Below are 17,833 nucleotides of genomic sequence, written 5' to 3'. Positions count from 1 at the left end.
CCCCCCCCCCCCCACTCCTTCCCCGACGGCATCCACGGCTCCAATGAGCTCACCACTCTCCCCCGCAGTGTCTTCCTTGGAGAGTGGTGGCTCCTCCCCGGTCTGCTTTCTGGGGCACGGAGGGAGAGAGACAGCAGGCAGTACACAGGCAGAATTCTTCCTCCTGGTCCAGGAGGCTGTGAGCTGCCTTGGCCTTCCTGGCTGAGATCTGCTCCACCTTCCTGCTCCTCTGCCCTGGGAACTCCGCTGGGAAAGCACCTGTCCCCTGCCCCACCCATTCTAGGTCATTCCTCCTGTTGGCTCTTGCCTCCCCATCACGCAGGCGAGCCCTGGGGCGGAGGGTGTTAGTCCTGGCCCTGTCTGGGCCTGACCTGTGGTAGGAGCCTGATAAATACCTCCCAGGGGTCACTGAGGTCTCTCAGCCCTACCCCAGCATCACACAGGCCTTGGAACCGGGGGACATCGTGGGGAGGGTAGAGACCAGGTTTGCTGTGACCGCTCCCTGACCCCATCCTAGAAAGGGTCCCGTTGGTCTGCTCTGCATCTGGAACCTGACCTTCTTGCTGGGTCTTTGTGGCGGGGAGCACTGGCTTTTGGCTCTCCACGTAGCGCACCTGGCCGCATCACGGCCCATGTCCCCTCTGAACGCGCGACTCCCCCTTGCAGCCATCTGCCTGCCCAACCAGTTCCGCTGCGCCAGCGGCCAGTGCGTCCTGATCAAGCAGCAGTGCGACTCCTTCCCCGACTGCATCGACGGCTCCGATGAGCTCATGTGCGGTGAGCCAGCTTCCCACGGAAGGGTCGCCCCGCACGAGTGCGGGCTCCGAGAGGGAGGAAATAGGCTGGGGGCTGAACCAAGAGGCTAGAAGGTTGGGAGTACTCGGCCTTGGAGGCCGGGGGTAGGGGAGGGAGGCTGGCACGGAAGCCTTCTGGGAAGGAGAGGCAGTGGTGAGGCTGAGCTAGGGCGGGGGGGGGGGTTTGGCCCTGGGGTGTTTCTGGCTGTGACAGTGACAGGCCCCCTGTGGGGTAGATGGGGGGGGCTGCAGCTGACTGTGCCTGAGGGGACATGCTTCTGCCCTCTAGGACCTCACACCGGGGCATCTGTTGGGCAGTGAGACTGCTCTGATGGGGTCGGGGTGGTCCTTTCCCTGTCAGCCTGTTCTCCGGATGAGGACGTGCACGTCCACATGCACACACGTGCTCTGTGCCTCTTGAGTGACGCGGCCTGTATAGTCAGAGATGGGGGCCACAGGACATGAGGCCAGGGCAGTCAGGGAAGGCTTCCTGGAGGTGGTGGCTCTCAAAAGTCTGTCTTCATTTCAGACAGGAAGGGAGCTAGAGCCCCAGATAGGAAGTGGGAATGTACACATGTGTTTGGGGACCGTGGGCTCTCCGTTTACTGTCGAGGTACCTGGGCTGAGAGAGGTCTTGTGAGTGGGGAAGGGGGGGGCCCAAACAGTTTTGTATCTTCATGCGAAGCCAGGTGAGGCACCTCAGTTACCATCTCAAGCAAGTGAGTAGTAACCTGGGGCCAGAGGACAGAGATGGCTGCCCCCCAGGGTCTGAGCCTCCGCCCCTTTGCTGGGCCGGTGCCAGTCTGACGGTGTTTCCGGTGTCAGGGGTGACATTTATCTGTAGTCTGGTGCTGTCACCCCGAGCCAGCATGTTCCTCCTTCCCCCTGGGTTTTGGTAGACAGGAGGAGACATAGTGGAAAGCCCTTGAGCTCCTCGGGCCAGCCTGATGGGAAACCCACTGTCCTTTTGTGAAAGTTGAGTTTCGAGCCTTGGGGCTCCCTCCCCATCCCCCGAGGCTTTGCCCGGGGAGCCAGCCCGAGGGAGTCCCCGCACCTGGCCCTCGCACTGGTGGGGCCCCCAGAAGGACTCCTGGGCTCCTCGCAGCCCTGAGTGGGCTCCGGCTTTGCAGGTTTGGCGGAACCCCCAGGCCCAGGCTCTGTCTCATGGTGCCCTTCATGCTGCCCTCACGTTGGGCCTCTGCGCGGGCAGGTGCGTGGGGCATAGGGCAGGCCTCCTGGCCTGGGTGCGCCGTCAGTCCAGCTGGCCCCTGCCCGTGGGTGACGTCCCCTGCTAGACCTGCTTGCAGCCCCGGGAGCTGCCTACCTGCCCCCCACCTGAATCGGGCTCCAGTGCCCGGCTCCAGGTGCCTCCAGGCCCAGCTGTCTGGGGGCCGCGACTCAGGGAGCCCCGAGATCCGGGGCTGAATCCAAGGCTGCCGTCGGGGAGTCGCTTTTGAGGGGTTGTTGGGAAGTAGGTAAAGCTCAGCCAGCCAGGAGGGGACGGGGGATGAGGGGGTAAGGGGGCGGGTGAGGAGGAGGGAGGAGGGTGTTCCGGGCAGACCGGGTTGGCGGGGGGCAGTGTGTCAGCGGCACCCCAGCAGCCTGGCATCTCCCTCTCCCCCCCCACCACCACCCACGGGTGCTGGGCCTGAACCAGCCCCTCTGGGTCCACCCCCACAGGGGAGCCTGTGCCTTCGCACAACACCGCCATCTCTCCCTGTCCATTCTCCCGCAGAGATCACCAAGCCACCGTCCGACGACAGCCCGGCCCATAGCAGCGCCATCGGGCCTGTCATCGGCATCATCCTGTCCCTGTTTGTCATGGGCGGGGTCTACTTCGTGTGCCAGCGTGTGCTGTGCCAGCGCTACGCCGGGGCCAGTGGGCCCTTCCCGCATGAGTACGTCAGTGGGACCCCCCACGTTCCCCTCAATTTCATAGCCCCCGGCAGCTCCCAGCATGGTCCCTTCACAGGTAAGATGTTGGCGCTGTGTGCAAGGCCCTGGGCAGAGGTGGGGCGAGTGACTGAGACTTACACCGGGGGTGTGAGCAGAGGGGCCATCGGGGGCAGGGACAGGACAGGGCTCACCCACCCAAACCTGCATGTAGGGGGCAGCAGGAGCCGAGGAGCATGTGCTATGTCTTGGCGGGGGGCTGGCCCCTGACTCACCTCGTCCCCCTCCCCGTGGCAGGCATCTCATGTGGCAAGTCCATGATGAGCTCCGTGAGCCTGATGGGGGGCCGGGGTGGAGTGCCCCTCTATGACCGGAACCACGTCACCGGGGCCTCGTCCAGCAGCTCGTCTAGCACCAAGGCCACTCTGTACCCGCCGGTGAGTGGGGGGTGGGGGCAGGCCTGCCCGTCCGGGGACCCTCCACCATCTGTAGCTGGCCGGGGGATACTTGGTGTGACCTCAGGATTCCCTGAACTATTAGCTGTCCTGCCGGCACGGAGAAGAGCGGGCGGTTTGCCTTCTTCCCTGCGTGCATCTCGCCGTTTTCTCGGGGCGTTTTCTGCTTAGGAGGGGTACCCTCATTCACTGTGGCTCACCTGGAAACCCTCCCCTCCCCGGAGAGCCAGGGCAGAGTCTCCCCATCACCCCACCTCCTAGCGTTGCTGCTGGACATTTCAGTGTCCTTGTGACCAGCTTTGCTCCTCATAGGCCCGCCCGTCTATGACCGCCTCCTGTAGGGCCAGTCTGGACGGGGTGCTCCCAACGGTGCCTGTGCGACCCTCTCCTTAGCGCCCCTGCTGAGAGCACCCTATGTTCCCTCCCAAGGCCCTGCTGGGTCCCAGAAAACAGCTGGATTGTTTTCCAAAGGCCTGGCACTCACAGGCGACTTTTGTGGCAGAAACGGTCTGTGGAGGCCGCATGGGCTGAGGGCCGGGTCCTCGCCAAGCCACACACTACAGAGAAATGACCGTACAGAGGGCAGAACACTGAAGATTCCTACCAGGGGACCTCTCCCGAGGCTGGCTGGGAAGGGGGCCGGGGGGGACTCTTCCAAGAGCACCGCCCCAGGGACCTGGGTGAGCTCGACGCACGAGCTCAGTCTGTGTAGACAATCACAGACAATCTGGTGTTACCCTGTTCTACACTTTTTAATCCTTAAAAACCCAACTTCCTGCAACAGAATGCTCTTCTGAGCTGCACACTGTCTCTGAGCTTTCTCTGGAGGAGGCTCCAGGGAGCCCCACCCGCCCGGGCTAGGTGTTTCTACCTTCGTGGCGTCGGCCGGGGCTGTGTCTAGGGGCAGCTCTGGCTCTTTGCCGCAAGCCTGGAGTTTAGAACACTCCCCACCACCCTTCTGATCCTCTCTGCTGCCCCCATCCCATGACTCTCAGTGCGCCAAGGGACCCGCTAGAAATACGAGCTCACCCCGGGACCACCGCCTGTGCCTGCCCATGCAGACCCCAGGAGGTTTGGTGTCCTGGCTTCCCTGTCCCCTGGCTCCGCTGGGAGCTGAGGCGGGGCAGGGGGATTCTTATTAGCAGCAAGAGATGATACTATTACCAGCCCAGCTGGTAATAAGCAGCTTAGCGTTCCATACAGTTCACCCACTTAAGGGATGGAATTCAGCAGTGGTTAGTACAGTCACAGGTGTGTGCGACCGTCGCCGCCATTCTAGAACATTTCTGTCTTGCCAGAAAGAAACCCCTGTGAAGCCAGCTGTTTTCAAATTAACTGCATTCTTTCACATCAGTAATAGAGGCTCGTGGTACAAAATTCAAAAGGTACAACAGAATGCACAGCAGAAAGAGGGTCGATCACCCCCTCACCCCGAGCAAGAACCCTGCCCCCCAGAGCCACATCCTATGGCGAGTGTCTCGAATGTCCTTCCGGGGCATCTGTACACAGCAAGTACGCTGGCGGCCGGTCTTTCTTTTCCCAGCCGAGAGAGTAACTATTTTTACTTTGTATTTTGAGATCATTGTCAACTCACACAGGTTGTCACAAACATAGAGAGAGCTCACGTACGCTTCGCCCAGATCCCCTCAAAAGCAACCTGCCACATCACCAGCGTCTTGGTCCTCCTGGGTCGCTCTGACAAAGTTATCACGGATGGTGGCGGGGGGGGGGGGTTGCTTTACAGCTGGTTTTCACAGTTTGGGAGGTTGCGAAGTCCAAGATCAAGGCGCTGACAGATTTGGGGTCTTATGGGGGCCCCGTTCCTGGTTCACAGAAGGCGGCCTCATCCTCCTGACGGGACACACGGGGTCTGTTATCCGGGCCCGCCTCCTGATGCCCTCGCATTGGGGGTTAGGATTCAGCACAGGACTCTGGGGGGGACACAAGTATTCAGTCTAGGGCAGTAGCACAACATAAGTGGTAGGGCACTGATAGGATATATATATATATATATATATTTTTTTTTTAAAGATTTTATTTATTTGTCAGAGAGACAGCGAGCGAGAGTGAGCATAGGCAGACAGAGTGGAAGGCAGAGTTAGAGGGAGAAGCAGGCTCCCTGCGGAGCAAGGAGCCTGATGTGGGACTCGATCCCAGGACGCTGGGATCATGACCTGAGCCGAAGGCAGCTGCTTAACCAACTGAGCCACCCAGGCGTCCCAGGATATATATTTTTTAAAGATTTTTATTTATTTATTTATTTGACAGAGATCACAAGTAGGCAGAGAGAGAAGAGGAAGCAGGCTCCCCACTGAGCAGAGTGCCTGATGCGGGGCTCGATCCCAGGACCCTGGGGTCATGACCCAATCTGAAAGCAGAGGCTTTAACCCACTGAGCCACCCAGGCGCTCCTGATAGGATATTTTTGGCTCTGTTCAGATTTTGCCAGTTTTACAAATGCGCTTTTTTTGTTTTTAAGACTCTTCCTTGGGACGCCCAGGTGGCTCAGCCGGTTGGGCGGCTGCCTTCGGTTCAGATCATGATCCTAAGGTCCTGGGATCCCGTCCCACGTTGGTCTTCCAGCTCTGCGGGGGGCCTGCTTCTCCCTGGGCCCGCTGCTCCCCCTGCTTGTGTGCTCTCTCTCTCTGATTAAAAAAAAAAAAAAATACTGTTTCTTAAGGGCAGTTTAGGTTCATAGCCAAATGCAGAGGAAGGTGCAGAAATTCCCCACATGCCTCCTGCCCCCCACGGGGACGGCTTCCCTCGTTGTCACCGTCCTGCGCCAGAGTGACATACTAACGGGCAAACCCGCATGGACACATCAGAATCACACCAAGGCCGCCGCCAGCAGGACAGCTCACTCTTGGTGGGGTGTGTTCTGTGGGCTCGGACTGGCGTGCGGGGACATGGGTGTGCCGTTCCAGGATCACAGAGTAGGTTCACACGTGTCCTCTGGAACCCACACGACAGCATCTGAAGCCAAGGATAGCCGCTCAGAGCTGGCTTCAGCCGCTGGTCTGCCGCTCCCCAGAACCACCGCGCTCTGTGCGCTCCGTCGGCCCGACCAGAAGGGGGCGCTCTCCTGAGCCCGCGTGGCAGAGGGGCCGCCCCTGGAACTTGGGAAGAGCCCCCAGGACAGTGCTGAGGGAGGCAGCACCACCCCCCACCCCACCCCACCCCCCGCAGAGGAAGGGAGGTGGGCAGAATCCCAAAGCTCACCTCGGCCCGGGAGGGGAGGGGAAACCAGATCCAGTCAGATTCATGGGCAGAAGAGGAAGCAGAACCCCAAGGGCGCAGGGGGCAGGGGCGGATCTAGGAGACCCTTTCTGCTGGGCTTCCCTGCCGGGTGCCTGCTCCCCCCTCTGAATGACATCCCCTCAGTATCGTGTGCTCCCAACTCTGGGGACAAATCCCGAGGAATACCCAGGCTGGCTCTTTGGCCCAGGGAGGACCTTCCCCCAGAATAAGGAGTGGGGGGGGGGCTCTTGCTACTCCCCAAAGGGCACTTTTTTTTTTTTTTTTTTTTTTTTTAGTCAAAGAGTGAGATAGAGCACACGCGGGGGGAGCGTCAGGCAGATGGAGAATTAGGCTCCCTGCCGAGCAAGGAACCTGACGTGGGACTCGATCCCAGAACCCTGGGATCATGATCCGAGGCAAAGGCAGATGCTTAACCAACTGAGCCACCCAGGCGTCCCACAAAGGGCACTTCTTACGGGTTACCACATGTCACCAGGGGCCACGCCGCAGCTGGGAAGTGGTTGATCAGGGCCCATACCCATCTGCCTGTCGGGAAAGGCCTTTCTGCTGCCCTCCAGTCCTTCAGGACACGTGGTGACAGCCATGTTCCCATTCAGCTGTGGGAGCCCCAGAAGCCGGGTCTGGCTGTGACCCCATAAAAGCCTGTGTGCTCAGAAGGGCCGTGTGATGGGTAGGGTGTTACCGGTGGCGGCTGCTGGGGAAGACACAGATGGTGTGTGTCACCGGGGGCCTCAGGTCCCTCTGTCCCTCTGTGGGGCCAGTCATGGGCTGCCCGGCTCTGGAGGGTACATCGTGTTCATCATCACAGTTTGGGGCAATACATCCCAAGAAAGGGGCACCTTTCCCTGATTTGCGTGGTGGGGCCGTGTGGGGCCAGGGCCCGTCCCTCAGCAGGGCGACCCCTGTACCGGGTCAGGGTTTCAGCCGGAAATCGGAGCCACCTCGGCGATAGGAATAAGGAAGTTCTTGTAGGAATTCGTCTTCGCACCATGTGGAGAGAGGTGGGGAAGTCAGAGTCCAAAAGGGGAGTGGGAGAAGTCCCAGAGGAGCCTCGCGAGGCACCTGCTGGCACCGGGGGACACCCCAGGGCCTGCGGGGACATCTGTGGCTGGGCGTGGGCCTGGGGTCATGGGGTCTTCAGGCGGTATTTGGGCCACAGGCACTGCTGTGACGGCCTTCAGGGCTGAGGGGACAGCTGCTGATTCCCCATAGCGTGAGGCTCATGCCAAGTAGGCCCCGTGCAGACCCGCTGGGGGGAGGGGGGCACCACCAGAAGCCCGTAACCCTTGCCTGGCTCTTCTCAGATCCTGAACCCGCCGCCGTCCCCCGCCACGGACCCCTCTTTGTACAACGTGGACATGTTCTACTCTTCAAACATTCCCACCACCGCGAGACCCTACAGGTACGAGGTCCCTGCCGCCACCCTGCACCCCACTGGTCGGCTGGGCCTCCCGACAAGCCAAGGACACAGGAGGGCCCTTGTCCCCATTTCCTGGGTGAAAAAACCTGGCAGAGAGGTCCAGGGTGCTGGTGGGCTCTCCTGGGCCCTCAGACCATCCCTGGCTTGCCTCCCCACGGAGTGAACTGGGCTTGCCTGTGGAGTTCCAGAAACCAACCAAATCCCATGTTTGGACCAGGCTCTGGAATCCAGAAGTAGCTCTGGGGGTATTCTGTTCAGTGGGGACACGCCCAGATAGGTGAGGCCTTGAATGATGCCACCAGGGACTTCCCACTGTGACCTGGCCGGGCCCCCACTACCCGTGGAGGCCAGTACCCAGGGGCGAAGGTTTGCCTGTGTCCGAAGCCAGCTGCAGGGCCACCTCCTGCTGCCACTGTCCCCGAAGGATCAGATCCAAGTCACGTAACTACTGTCGTGGCCCCCACCACTGCGGGCCCTCAGCGGGACGATCCTCTCTTGCGACCCACTGCCCGGAACCCCGCAGGTCGGCTCGCCCCCCAGGTTGTCCAGCTGGGGTTGCATTCCCCACCTCCCTGGGTTGGGGGGACACTTGAGAATGCTGAGAAGAGGGATCTGGGTTGTGCTGCTGGCCTGCGTGCCTGAGGTGGCCTTCTGCACGGGTGTCCTGGACCCCTCACCCCACGGGAGCTACCTGAAGGGGCAGGTGGAGGCAGAGGCTTGGGAGTGGAGACCCCTCCCCCCCCCTCCCCCCTCTCCCCCCCCTCCTCCCCGCTGGAGAGGCTGGTGCGGAGACCCAGAGCGCGGCTTTGCCTGCCATCTGGTGGCCGTTTCAGGAACTCGGGGGCCCGAAGAGGAGTGGGGCCCCTTGTTACTGGGTCATTGCCCGAGTTGGGGACCTGCAGTGGTTCCATCCCCCCCCCCCCCCAGTGCCTCAATGCCCTCGTGTGTCCCCAGGCTGCCACATACACACTCGCCAGACCCCTCAGTCCCTGGCCCACCCCCGGCTTTATTCCTTACATTGATTTTTGTGCCGCTTCTTCCCCGCCCCTGCCTGTCAGTGTCCCTTCCGGCCTCTCCAGGGTCCTCCCGCTGCACCTTCTCGGAACCACATGTCCTGCGCAGGCCCCGAGGTGCTGGCTGCACCTTCTTGCCCCCATGAGCCCCCTGGGGCTCTGAAACACACCCCAGTCCCCATCCCCAGCTCGGGCCCTGCAGCTGCCCCGCCTAGAACCTGAGGGTGCAGGAGATGTCTGGGAGCCGCCTCCTGGGGCAGGGTGCCTTAACTCAACGCGGGCCCCTTGCAGGCCCGGTGGTCTCTGATATTTATAGGAATGCTACAATGGGCAACGGTTGTCAAGCACTCCCTGGTGTCCAGCACTGTTTCTAGCACTTTCCATGCACTTTGCATGCAGAATCTCATTGACCCTTCACAAGCCCCTTTGGAACCAGGTACTGTTTCACTCGTATTTCACGAAGGTGAAACTGAAGCCCAGAGGAGTTAACTCAACCAAGGCCCACCAGGCAGGCTCTGGAAGCCCTTCTCCATAAAGGCAACCTTGGCCCAGGGGGACAGTCCTTACCAGGGCCTCCCCCACAACACTCGGTGCAGGCCCGCCCACTTCAGAGGTGGGGACTCTGGCTCAGAGAGACCACACCCAAAGGAGGGGCCCCCGTGTCTCTTCCCTGAGCCCACTCCGCTGTGTCCCCTTTAGGCCCTACATTATCCGAGGCATGGCCCCCCCGACGACGCCCTGCAGCACGGACGTCTGTGACAGCGACTACAGCGCCAGCCGCTGGAAGGCCAGCAAGTACTACCTGGACTTGAACTCGGACTCAGACCCCTACCCGCCGCCGCCCACGCCCCACAGCCAGTACCTGTCGGCGGAGGACAGCTGCCCCCCTTCGCCCGCCACCGAGAGGAGCTACTTCCCCCTCTTCCCCCCCCCCCCCCCCCCCCCCCCCGCCCCCCCCCGCCCCCCCGGGCCCCCCCCCCCCCCCGGCCTCTCTGCCCCCTTGTAAATAGTTTTAAATATGAACAAAGAAAAAAATATATTTTATGATTTAAAAAAATAAATATAGTGGGGATTTTAAAAACACGAGGAATGTGAACAGTGATGGGGGTGGTAGGGCTGGGGACTTTGTACAGTGGAGAAAATATTTATAAACGTAATTTTTTTAAAACGTCACTGCCATTCTTTTGTGCCTTGTGTGTTTTTGAATCGAGTGTCCTCACAGAGGCGATCTCAGCCTCCGCCCTCCCCTGGACAGCTGTCAGAGTTGTGCACTCATCCTCCTGAGCACCGTGTCTCTATCAGGCCCCCACAAGGTAGGCAGAACCCCGGGGTGGAGGCGCGCAGGCAGGAGACCTGATTTGTGCCATCATGAAGGGCCTCTGTTTCTTATGTGCTCCGCTGTTGCCCATGCTGAAATTTGGAATCGTTTTTGAAAAATTTTTTTTTAAGATTTTATTTATTTATTTGTGTGACAGAGAGATCACAAGTCGGCAGAGAGGCAGGCAGAGAGAGAGGAGGAAGCAGGCTCCCTGCTGAGCAGAGAGCCCGATGCGGGGCTCGATCCCAGGACCCTGAGACCATGACCTGAGCCGAAGGCAGAGGCTTTACCCCACTGAGCCACCCAGGCGCCCCTCGGAATAGTTTTTAAGAGGTCCTGCATTTTCATTTTGCACTGGGCTCTGCAGATTACGTACCTGGGTTTTGGGCTACTTCTTGGCCAGTCTCTGCTTCCATCTGATCTCTGTGTGTGGCCGCCCTGGCTTCTGCCGGCTGGGGGATCCCTCCCGGCCCCACCCTTCCATGTGGACCCCAGTGGTTGGGGCTGCCCAGCCGCTCTGGCCCAGGGTCGGGTGGGAACCTCGCAGCTCTCCTGCCTTCCCTGGTTGCCGCCCTGTCCTTCCCAGCAGACAGGCCCCAGAGAGCCTGGTCGTCACAGAGACAGTCAATAAACACAGCCCCAGGCCTGTCCTGCTACCCACTGGGGAGGAGACCGAGAGACGGGGCCTGGGGCTGGGGGGGGTGGTCTCCAGGCTGCAGGAGACTGAGAAGTCACAAAGTCATGAGTCATGAGGAGGCCTGGCTGCCCTACCCCCCCCCCCCCCCCCCCCCCCCCCCCCCCCCCCCGCCAGGGCCGTGCCAGGCAGGAAGGGCCTACCCGCGCCTACCCGAGATTGGAATGTCACAGGGAGGTCAGAGAAGAATCACCACTGGGAGTCCTGGGCACACGTTGCACTTACGAATCAACACAAAGATCTAGAAGAAGGGCTTCCCAGCAGGACTGGGGATCAAACCCTGGGCCAACCCCCAGGGCCTGGAATGTGAAGGTGACAGCCTCTGGGATGGGGAAATCCCAGGACAGTGAGATGCTGGGGCCCCAGTGCTGCGGAGGCAGCCTGGGAAAGGTGGTGTCCCTTGGTGCTCCCAAGACTGCCGGAACAGGGGACAGAGCAGGGGCACGCAAGTCTGGTTTCCTTAGACTTCTGGGGAGCTGCCCCTCCCCCACTCCGATTGCCCAGGAGTTTCCTGAGGTCACAGTTAGCATGGCTGGTGAAACCCCTGGGACCAAGACCAGACACTGGAGACAAGAGGGTGAGGTGACCCGCCCCCGCCGTTACTGCAAGCCAAGAGCTAGCACAGGAGGGCCAGGCCTGAGTGCTGCCCCAGGGCTGCTGTGCCACCTGGTGGGGACCTACACTGAAGGACCCTTGGCAGACAAGAGGGCCTGGGTTTGCCTGGAAGGCAGGCCAGCTTCGCCTCTTATCGTCTTACCCTGCTGGCCGAATCCACCCGTTACGGAAGAGCAGCGTCACCCGTGCCCTAGGACTTCCATGAGATAAGCCTATCGGGAGAGAAGCCTTGCCCAGTGAGCGCTGGGCAGGTAGTACCCCCTTGGTAAATGAAAGCTATGACTTATTAAAGCCCAGAGAGGTGACAGGCTTGCCCAAGGTCACACAGCTAAGGACCCACAGACCTCAAGGAAGCATCCTGAGCGCGCAGGCCCGTGGTGGGGCCCTCGGGGCCAGGGAGCTGCTTGCAGGGGCTGGGGGGGTTCCTGTTCTTCCAGGTCGGGCCACGAGCCCTGAGGTGGGAATGACAGCACTCGTGCCACCTGGGGCAGAAGGGCTGGGGGACGTGGCTGATGCCAAAGCAGGAACTGTGTCATGGGGGTCCACTCTCCTGCCCTTCCTCTCTCCCTCATGCGTGGCGGGGGTTCCCTCTGTTCCCCTAGGGCCCGCCAGGGATCAGGCCGGGGTGAAGAAGGAGTGGGCTGTGCTGCTGACCCCTGGCGACAGCCAGCATGGGCTGATGGGCCGGTGGAGACACACTCTGCAGCCTTCCTCTCCCTGCCCCCAGCATCCCAGGCCTATCTCCAGAAGCAACGCTGCTGGACCCTTTCCTGCCATGAGGTCAGCTGTGAGGAATGGGCGCCGACCTGCTCTGCCTGCTCTCTTCCAAGTGAATCTGTCGGCGCCCACTCTGTGCGGATCCCTGCACGTAAATCCCATGCTGGGGGACCCAGAGATGAGTCAGATGGGGGCTCCTCTCTTGAGGGTGCTGCAGACAGTTTCCAAAGCTGAGGGCCGGAGCACCGTGTTGAGATATATGGGGACCCAGAGAGAATATCCTCCTCAGATGGGAGGGCAGGGAGGGCTTCCTGGAGGAGGCGCTATCTGAGCCCTGTCTTCTTCTTCTTTTTTTTTAAGATTTTTATTTGACACAGAGAGAGACACAGCAAGAGAGGGAACACAAGCAGAGGGAGTGGGAGAGGGAGAAGCAGACTTTCTGCTGAGCAGGGAGCCAGATGCAGGACTCCATCCCAGGACCCTGGGATCTGACCTGAGCTGAAGGCACATGCTTAACCGACTGAGCTACCCAGGCGCCCCTGAGCTGTGTCTTAAATGAGGGGGTGAAGTTAACTTGGCTTATTTCATTTAAACTTCACAACAGCCCAGCTAAGTGGATTGTGTCCCCAGTTCGTAGTTGAGGAGATCATGGTCTGGGGGAAAATAATTAAACCAGAAATTTTTTCACTCATGTGTTCAACCACTCCTCTACACAAGGAATAGTGCCGACATCTGGGCACTGCTCAAACCTTTCCCCCTTCCCTCCGAACCGCCTCCCCTCTGCAGTGACACCCACTACTCCCCAAGTCTCTGTCGCAGGTCTCTGGAGTCCTGCGAGGTCTCACTCCCCACGGGCCCGATCAGTTGCTCGGCTCAGCCCTCCAGCCGTCTTCCAGAATGTGTGTGGAGCTCCTCCTTGTCCCGGGCCCAGCAGCACCCTTGGGTCTTCCGCTGCCCTGCACGGTTGAACAAAACCCACATGGCCAGGTCTTGGTCATGTCTGCTGCCAGGCAGGATGCTGGGGAACAGGGATGTGGCAGGTGTGGAAAGTTCTGTCCCTGAGAAACCTGGGGGCTGGGGGCGTTGGGTGGGACGTGGCTCCTGCAGTGTTCTTTCTTGACAATCACCTGACTGACTCTTCACGTCACTGGGCCCCCCCTCATGGGACCTGACCCTCAGCTCACAGGCGACTTGGCCCAGGACCTGCCCACCTCCGCCAGGGTGGCCTCACTCTAGCCCTCAGACTGGGTCTGAGTCCCAGAACAGGACAGCAGGAATGATAATGGGTGGCTGATTTCTCCAAGCTGAGCTTATTCGATTTAAAGCCTTTTTCTATCTGGGTGTATGGATGTGTTAAAATGTCCTTTCTTTTATGAAATGATGGTAATAGCACAAGGTGTTTTTTTTTTTTGGAAAAAAAAGCATGCCTTAACATTTTTTTTAAAAAGTCATTACTTGATAGAATTAAAATTTGGCAGCTCTGTGTCTGTTCCCAAAAGTTAAGGGGTGAGAGGTGGGTGAGGGGTACGCGGGCATTCATTAAACTTTTCCCTCTACTGTTGATTAGATGTGAAAGTATTCATATGATTTTCTTAAGTCTAGATGGATTGAAAATTTAGTTTATTTTGCTTTTTATTTATTTGTTTAAAAAAGATTTTATTTATTTAACAGACAGAGATGACAAGCAGGCAGAGAGGCAGGCAGAGAGAGAAGAGGAAGCAGGCTCCCTGCTGAGCAGAGAGCCCGATGCGGGGCTCGATCCCAGGACTCTGGGATCATGACCTGAGCTGAAGGCAGAGGCTTTAACCCACTGAGCCACCCAGACACCCTTATTTTGCTTTTAATTCTAAATTTTTTTAAAAGATTATTTATTTATTTGACAGACAGAGATCACAAGTAGGCAGAGAGGCAGGCAGAGAAAGAGGAGAAAGCAGGCTCCCTGCTTGAGCAGAGAGCCCGATGCGGGACTCGATCCCAGGACTCTGAGATCATGACCTGAGCTGAAGGCAGAGGCTTTAACCCACTAAGCCACCCAGGCGCCCCCCTTATTTTGCTTTTTAAAGAGATTTTATTTATTTGACAGAGAGCAAGAGAGAGCACACAAGCAGGAGGAGAAGCAAAAGGAGAGGGAGAAGCAGGGTCCCCGCTGAGCAGGGAACCTGCCGCAGGACTCGATCCCAGGACTCTGGGATCATGAGCTAAGCCAAAGGCAGACACTTAACTGAACCACCCAGGCGCCCCTGAAATATTAAACATTAAAAATTAACCCATAGGGGCGCCTGGGTGGCTCAGTGGCTTAAGCCTCTGCATTCGGCTCTGGTCATGATCCCAGAATCCTGGGATCGAGCCCCATATCAGGCTTTCTGCTCGGTGGGGAGCCTGCTTCTCCTTCCCTCTCTGCCTACTTGTGATCTCTCTCTCTCTCTGTCAAAAAATAAATAAAAGTCTTTAATTAAAACAAAAAATTAACCCATAAAAGGATCAGGGGGAAAAGGGGAAGGCAGAGTTCCATGAACTCTGGAAGTTTCAGGATGCTGAGGCCAATGCCAAGGTCCAAAGGCACTCTCCTGCTTAAAGCCTGTCAATGATTCTCTACAGCTCCCGGGGAGATAGGCTGAGCTCCGATACCTCCTCTTCCCCCAGGAAGTCCTCCCTGACTTCAACCCTTCCAGTTAGGTTAGCTCATCATAATTGGAGACTTTGGGGGCCCACTTATATTGGGCGAGGTACTGCATTATTTCATTTAATTATAGTGCACACGTCCCTGTGACTGTCCTCAGAGTCTGGGATGGAAGAGCCTGAAGCGTGTACTGGCAAGTTCTCTGATGATGAAGGAGTAAAGGGATCACTGTGTGTGGCTGGGCTCTCCCCAAGCTCCCAGGAGGGCAGCTCCCAGGCCTCACCCAGCCTCCCTGTCAGGCACGCCCCCACCCCAAGGGTTTTCTGCAGCCTCTCCCCTGCTCCTTGGTCTAGCTCTTGGGTCCTGCCCCTCTGCCCTGTGCCTCGTGGCCCTTGCTCTAATCTCTCTTTTCCAAACCCTGGCCAGCCCTGAACACGCCCCTGTCTTACTCAGAGGTTCTTCCTGGCCCTCCTGCTCCAGTGCCTCCATGGGCCGCTCCCACTCTCCTCCCCTATACGCTGATCACCCCGACCCGATCCTCTGACAAATGTGCATTCTGCACCAGCCTTCCTCATTTCTTTCTGCCAGGCCCACTTTCTCCCTACCCGGGGACGTCTGTGTATTTGTCCTTCCCTTAACCCTCCGCATCAGCACACCTCCGGACCTGGTTTCAGTCTTGACTGTGTCCCTCACTTGCTGGGCGGCCTTGGGCAAGGCCCCTAGCTGCTCTGAGCCGCAGGATGGATGCAAATAGCATCTGTTCTTGGGTGCTACCTCCTGAGAGGTCCAGCACCCTTCGGGGCTCAGACACAGGTCAGGAGGTATTATCAGCACTTTGCAGATAAGACCCGGTGAGTCTGGCTGGTTAGATCACCCAGCCAAGCTTACTCAGCGAATATGGGCCACACCTGGTGTCTGAACGGTGCCTGGGTCTGTGTGAACTAATCTGTGAAATGGGGATGATAATACTTTACTGTCTGGAATACCAGCCACAGTCTTTCTACAGAGTGCCTCAGGCTTTGCTGCAGCGGTGAGCTGGGGGAGGGGCACGTCCGCTCCAGAGGCCCAGCTTCCAACGCACTGGGGTAGACCCAGCTCCATGAGGTCTCAGTCTCCCTGCTGTTTGGCCTGGGGACTCAGAGAGGCTGAGCCGGTGAGATGGAGGGAGCTCAGGCCCGCTGGGGCTCGTACAGAGAACGGAGGTGCGGGTACAGAAAGATGCTGAGCACCGGGGAGGCAAGCAGGTGGCCAGCTCCCCGGGTCCTGCTCTGCCTACCCCCAGGACCCAAGCTCGGTCACTTTTCTCAGGAAGCAGCTTGGGGAAGCTGCAAGGCAACCATGCCCTGCCTTCCTGGAGCTGGAGTGGCCATCTCTGACCAAGCCAGCCCCCTGGAGGGAGCTGCCCTAGAGAGGTCAAGACACCACCAACCTCCCTGCGCGGAGCCCCCACGAGGACTCCAGGCCTGGAGGCCAAGGGCAATCCTCTGGGCCTTGAGGGTGTTGGTTTCTCCTGGGCATGGCGGCACCGTCCCCAAAGCCCCGCACCAGGCAGCCATCGCCACTCCCTGACCTGTCCGTCTCTCGCCACAACCCAGCCACCCCTACCTCCCCAGTGCTCCCAAAGCTCGGTCTTGGCGTCTCTGGTCTCTCTCCCCGCCACCCGGACCCAGCAGCCACGGCTCTGTCCTCCCTGTTCGTGGTCGAAATGCCGCCTGCCCAGGAGGGCCCCCCCCCAACTCTGCGGCCTGCGTTACCTCCAGGGGTGTCTGACCGCCCCCGCAGACCCCCCGCAGACCGTCCCAGCCCGGACTCTGCTCCCCACGCACCCGCGCGGGCGCGCACAGACCAAGCGCTGAGCGCAGCGCGGCCCACGAGCGGCCGGCACCCCGGGGCACCCGCAGCGCCCAGCCTCCCCGAGCGCACACGCACTCGCGGGCCGCGTCCCGCCGGGCTCGGGCTGGTGCCACGCGACCCGCACCCGCCCGCGCCTCGGCCTCGCGGCCAACTTCCGCCCTCGGGACTCGCGACGGCGCTTCGCTTCAACTCAGAGGCCAGACGGGTTCCTGGAGAGTAAGTGCCCCGGATGGGCCACGGGGGGCTCCTCCTCCGGGTCCCGGCCCGGCCCTCCCGGGCAGGCCGGCAGGGCATGGGGGGCCCTGGGCGCGCATTCCGGAAGAGGCTCCGGCGTCAGTGCTTCTGGAACACAAAAGGGACGCCGAGGGCCGCGCACTCTGCCCCCCACCCCGCCCCCGCGGGGACGGACGCGCAGCCCGCGGCGCCGCCCCCGGCCCCGGCGCCCACTCCGCACACACACTGGTCCCCACCTCGACCCCCAACTTCTGGCACAGCTACCACCTGCGGGTGAAGGAACCGGCTCAGGCGACCCCGGCCCCCCTACAAAATGCGGCTGTGGAGAATGCGGGCATCGATCCCGCTACCTCTCACATGCTAAGCGAGCGCTCTACCACTTGAGCTAATTCCCCAGCGGCAGCCGCCCTCGGCAGCCGGAATGTACTGTGGCTCACGTCATCGCGGGTCTCCTCCGCTCCACCGCCAGGATTGGCTTGGCTCCCTTTGGTTTTAAGAGCATTGGCTTTCGGATTGGTGGTCCCAAGCGTCCGTCAAACGGAGGCCCTGCTGTTGCTACGGCGTAGGGGGGAGCCAGCCAGGTTTCTCCGGGTTTCTGATTTGTTTCTCCAGACTCCGGGGTCCTAGAGGTTCCGGATCCGTCTAGTCCATGGGAAAAGAACGCTCTCCTCGCGCTTGACTGACGGGGCCTGTGAGCCAATCGGAGTGGGCGCAATCTGACCGCTGGGCGATCCAATAGGTTGCAGGGGGCGGGAGAGGAAGGCCAATGAGCACGGGCCTGGGGGCGGAGATAGAGCCGCGATTGGCTGCGAGGCGTCCGGAGGGAGGGCGGGGGGAACTCAAGGCCTGCTTGATACGTCCGCCATTTTGGGCGCTTCGCTGATGGTGTCGGTGAGCGCGTTTCCCGCCTGAGCGCAACTAGCGGCGGGTCGCGGGCGCCTCCAGGTAA

At 59.9% G+C, this 17,833-nt stretch overlaps 2 protein-coding genes and 1 non-coding gene across 14 annotated transcripts in view; 2 read left to right on the top strand and 1 right to left on the bottom strand.

Moving 5' to 3' along the window:
* The window catches only part of LRP5 (LDL receptor related protein 5), a gene marked incomplete at its 3' end in the record, with an annotated part of 100,113 nt that extends 90,344 nt beyond the window's left edge, over nucleotides 1-9,769 (top strand). Inside the window, exons 19-23 of the mRNA XM_059386908.1 lie at nucleotides 518-777; nucleotides 2,530-2,766; nucleotides 2,985-3,124; nucleotides 7,704-7,801; nucleotides 9,532-9,769. Coding sequence (XP_059242891.1) covers nucleotides 518-777; nucleotides 2,530-2,766; nucleotides 2,985-3,124; nucleotides 7,704-7,801; nucleotides 9,532-9,769 — 973 coding nt within the window. The remainder of the gene's footprint in view (nucleotides 1-517; nucleotides 778-2,529; nucleotides 2,767-2,984; nucleotides 3,125-7,703; nucleotides 7,802-9,531) is intronic.
* A 7,437-nt stretch (nucleotides 9,770-17,206) lies between these two features.
* TRNAA-AGC (transfer RNA alanine (anticodon AGC)) lies at nucleotides 17,207-17,279 on the bottom strand. Its single transcript has one exon. It is a non-coding gene; the product is annotated as a tRNA-Ala (tRNA).
* A 433-nt stretch (nucleotides 17,280-17,712) lies between these two features.
* PPP6R3 (protein phosphatase 6 regulatory subunit 3) overlaps nucleotides 17,713-17,833 on the top strand; it is a 139,728-nt gene continuing 139,607 nt past the window's right edge. For 5 of the 12 annotated variants that reach the window (XM_059399457.1, XM_059399530.1, XM_059399504.1 and 2 more), the window contains exon 1: nucleotides 17,715-17,829. The gene's annotated coding sequence lies outside the window, so the exon portion shown is untranslated. Of the gene's footprint in view, nucleotides 17,830-17,833 lie in introns of all 12 variants that reach the window. The other 7 variants (XM_059399548.1, XM_059399477.1, XM_059399467.1 and 4 more) reach the window with 3 other exon arrangements.

Source organism: Mustela nigripes, chromosome 1, assembly GCF_022355385.1.
Source record: "Mustela nigripes isolate SB6536 chromosome 1, MUSNIG.SB6536, whole genome shotgun sequence".
Classification (NCBI taxonomy): Eukaryota; Metazoa; Chordata; class Mammalia; order Carnivora; family Mustelidae; genus Mustela; species Mustela nigripes.
This window is presented reverse-complemented; position numbering and strand designations above follow the sequence as displayed.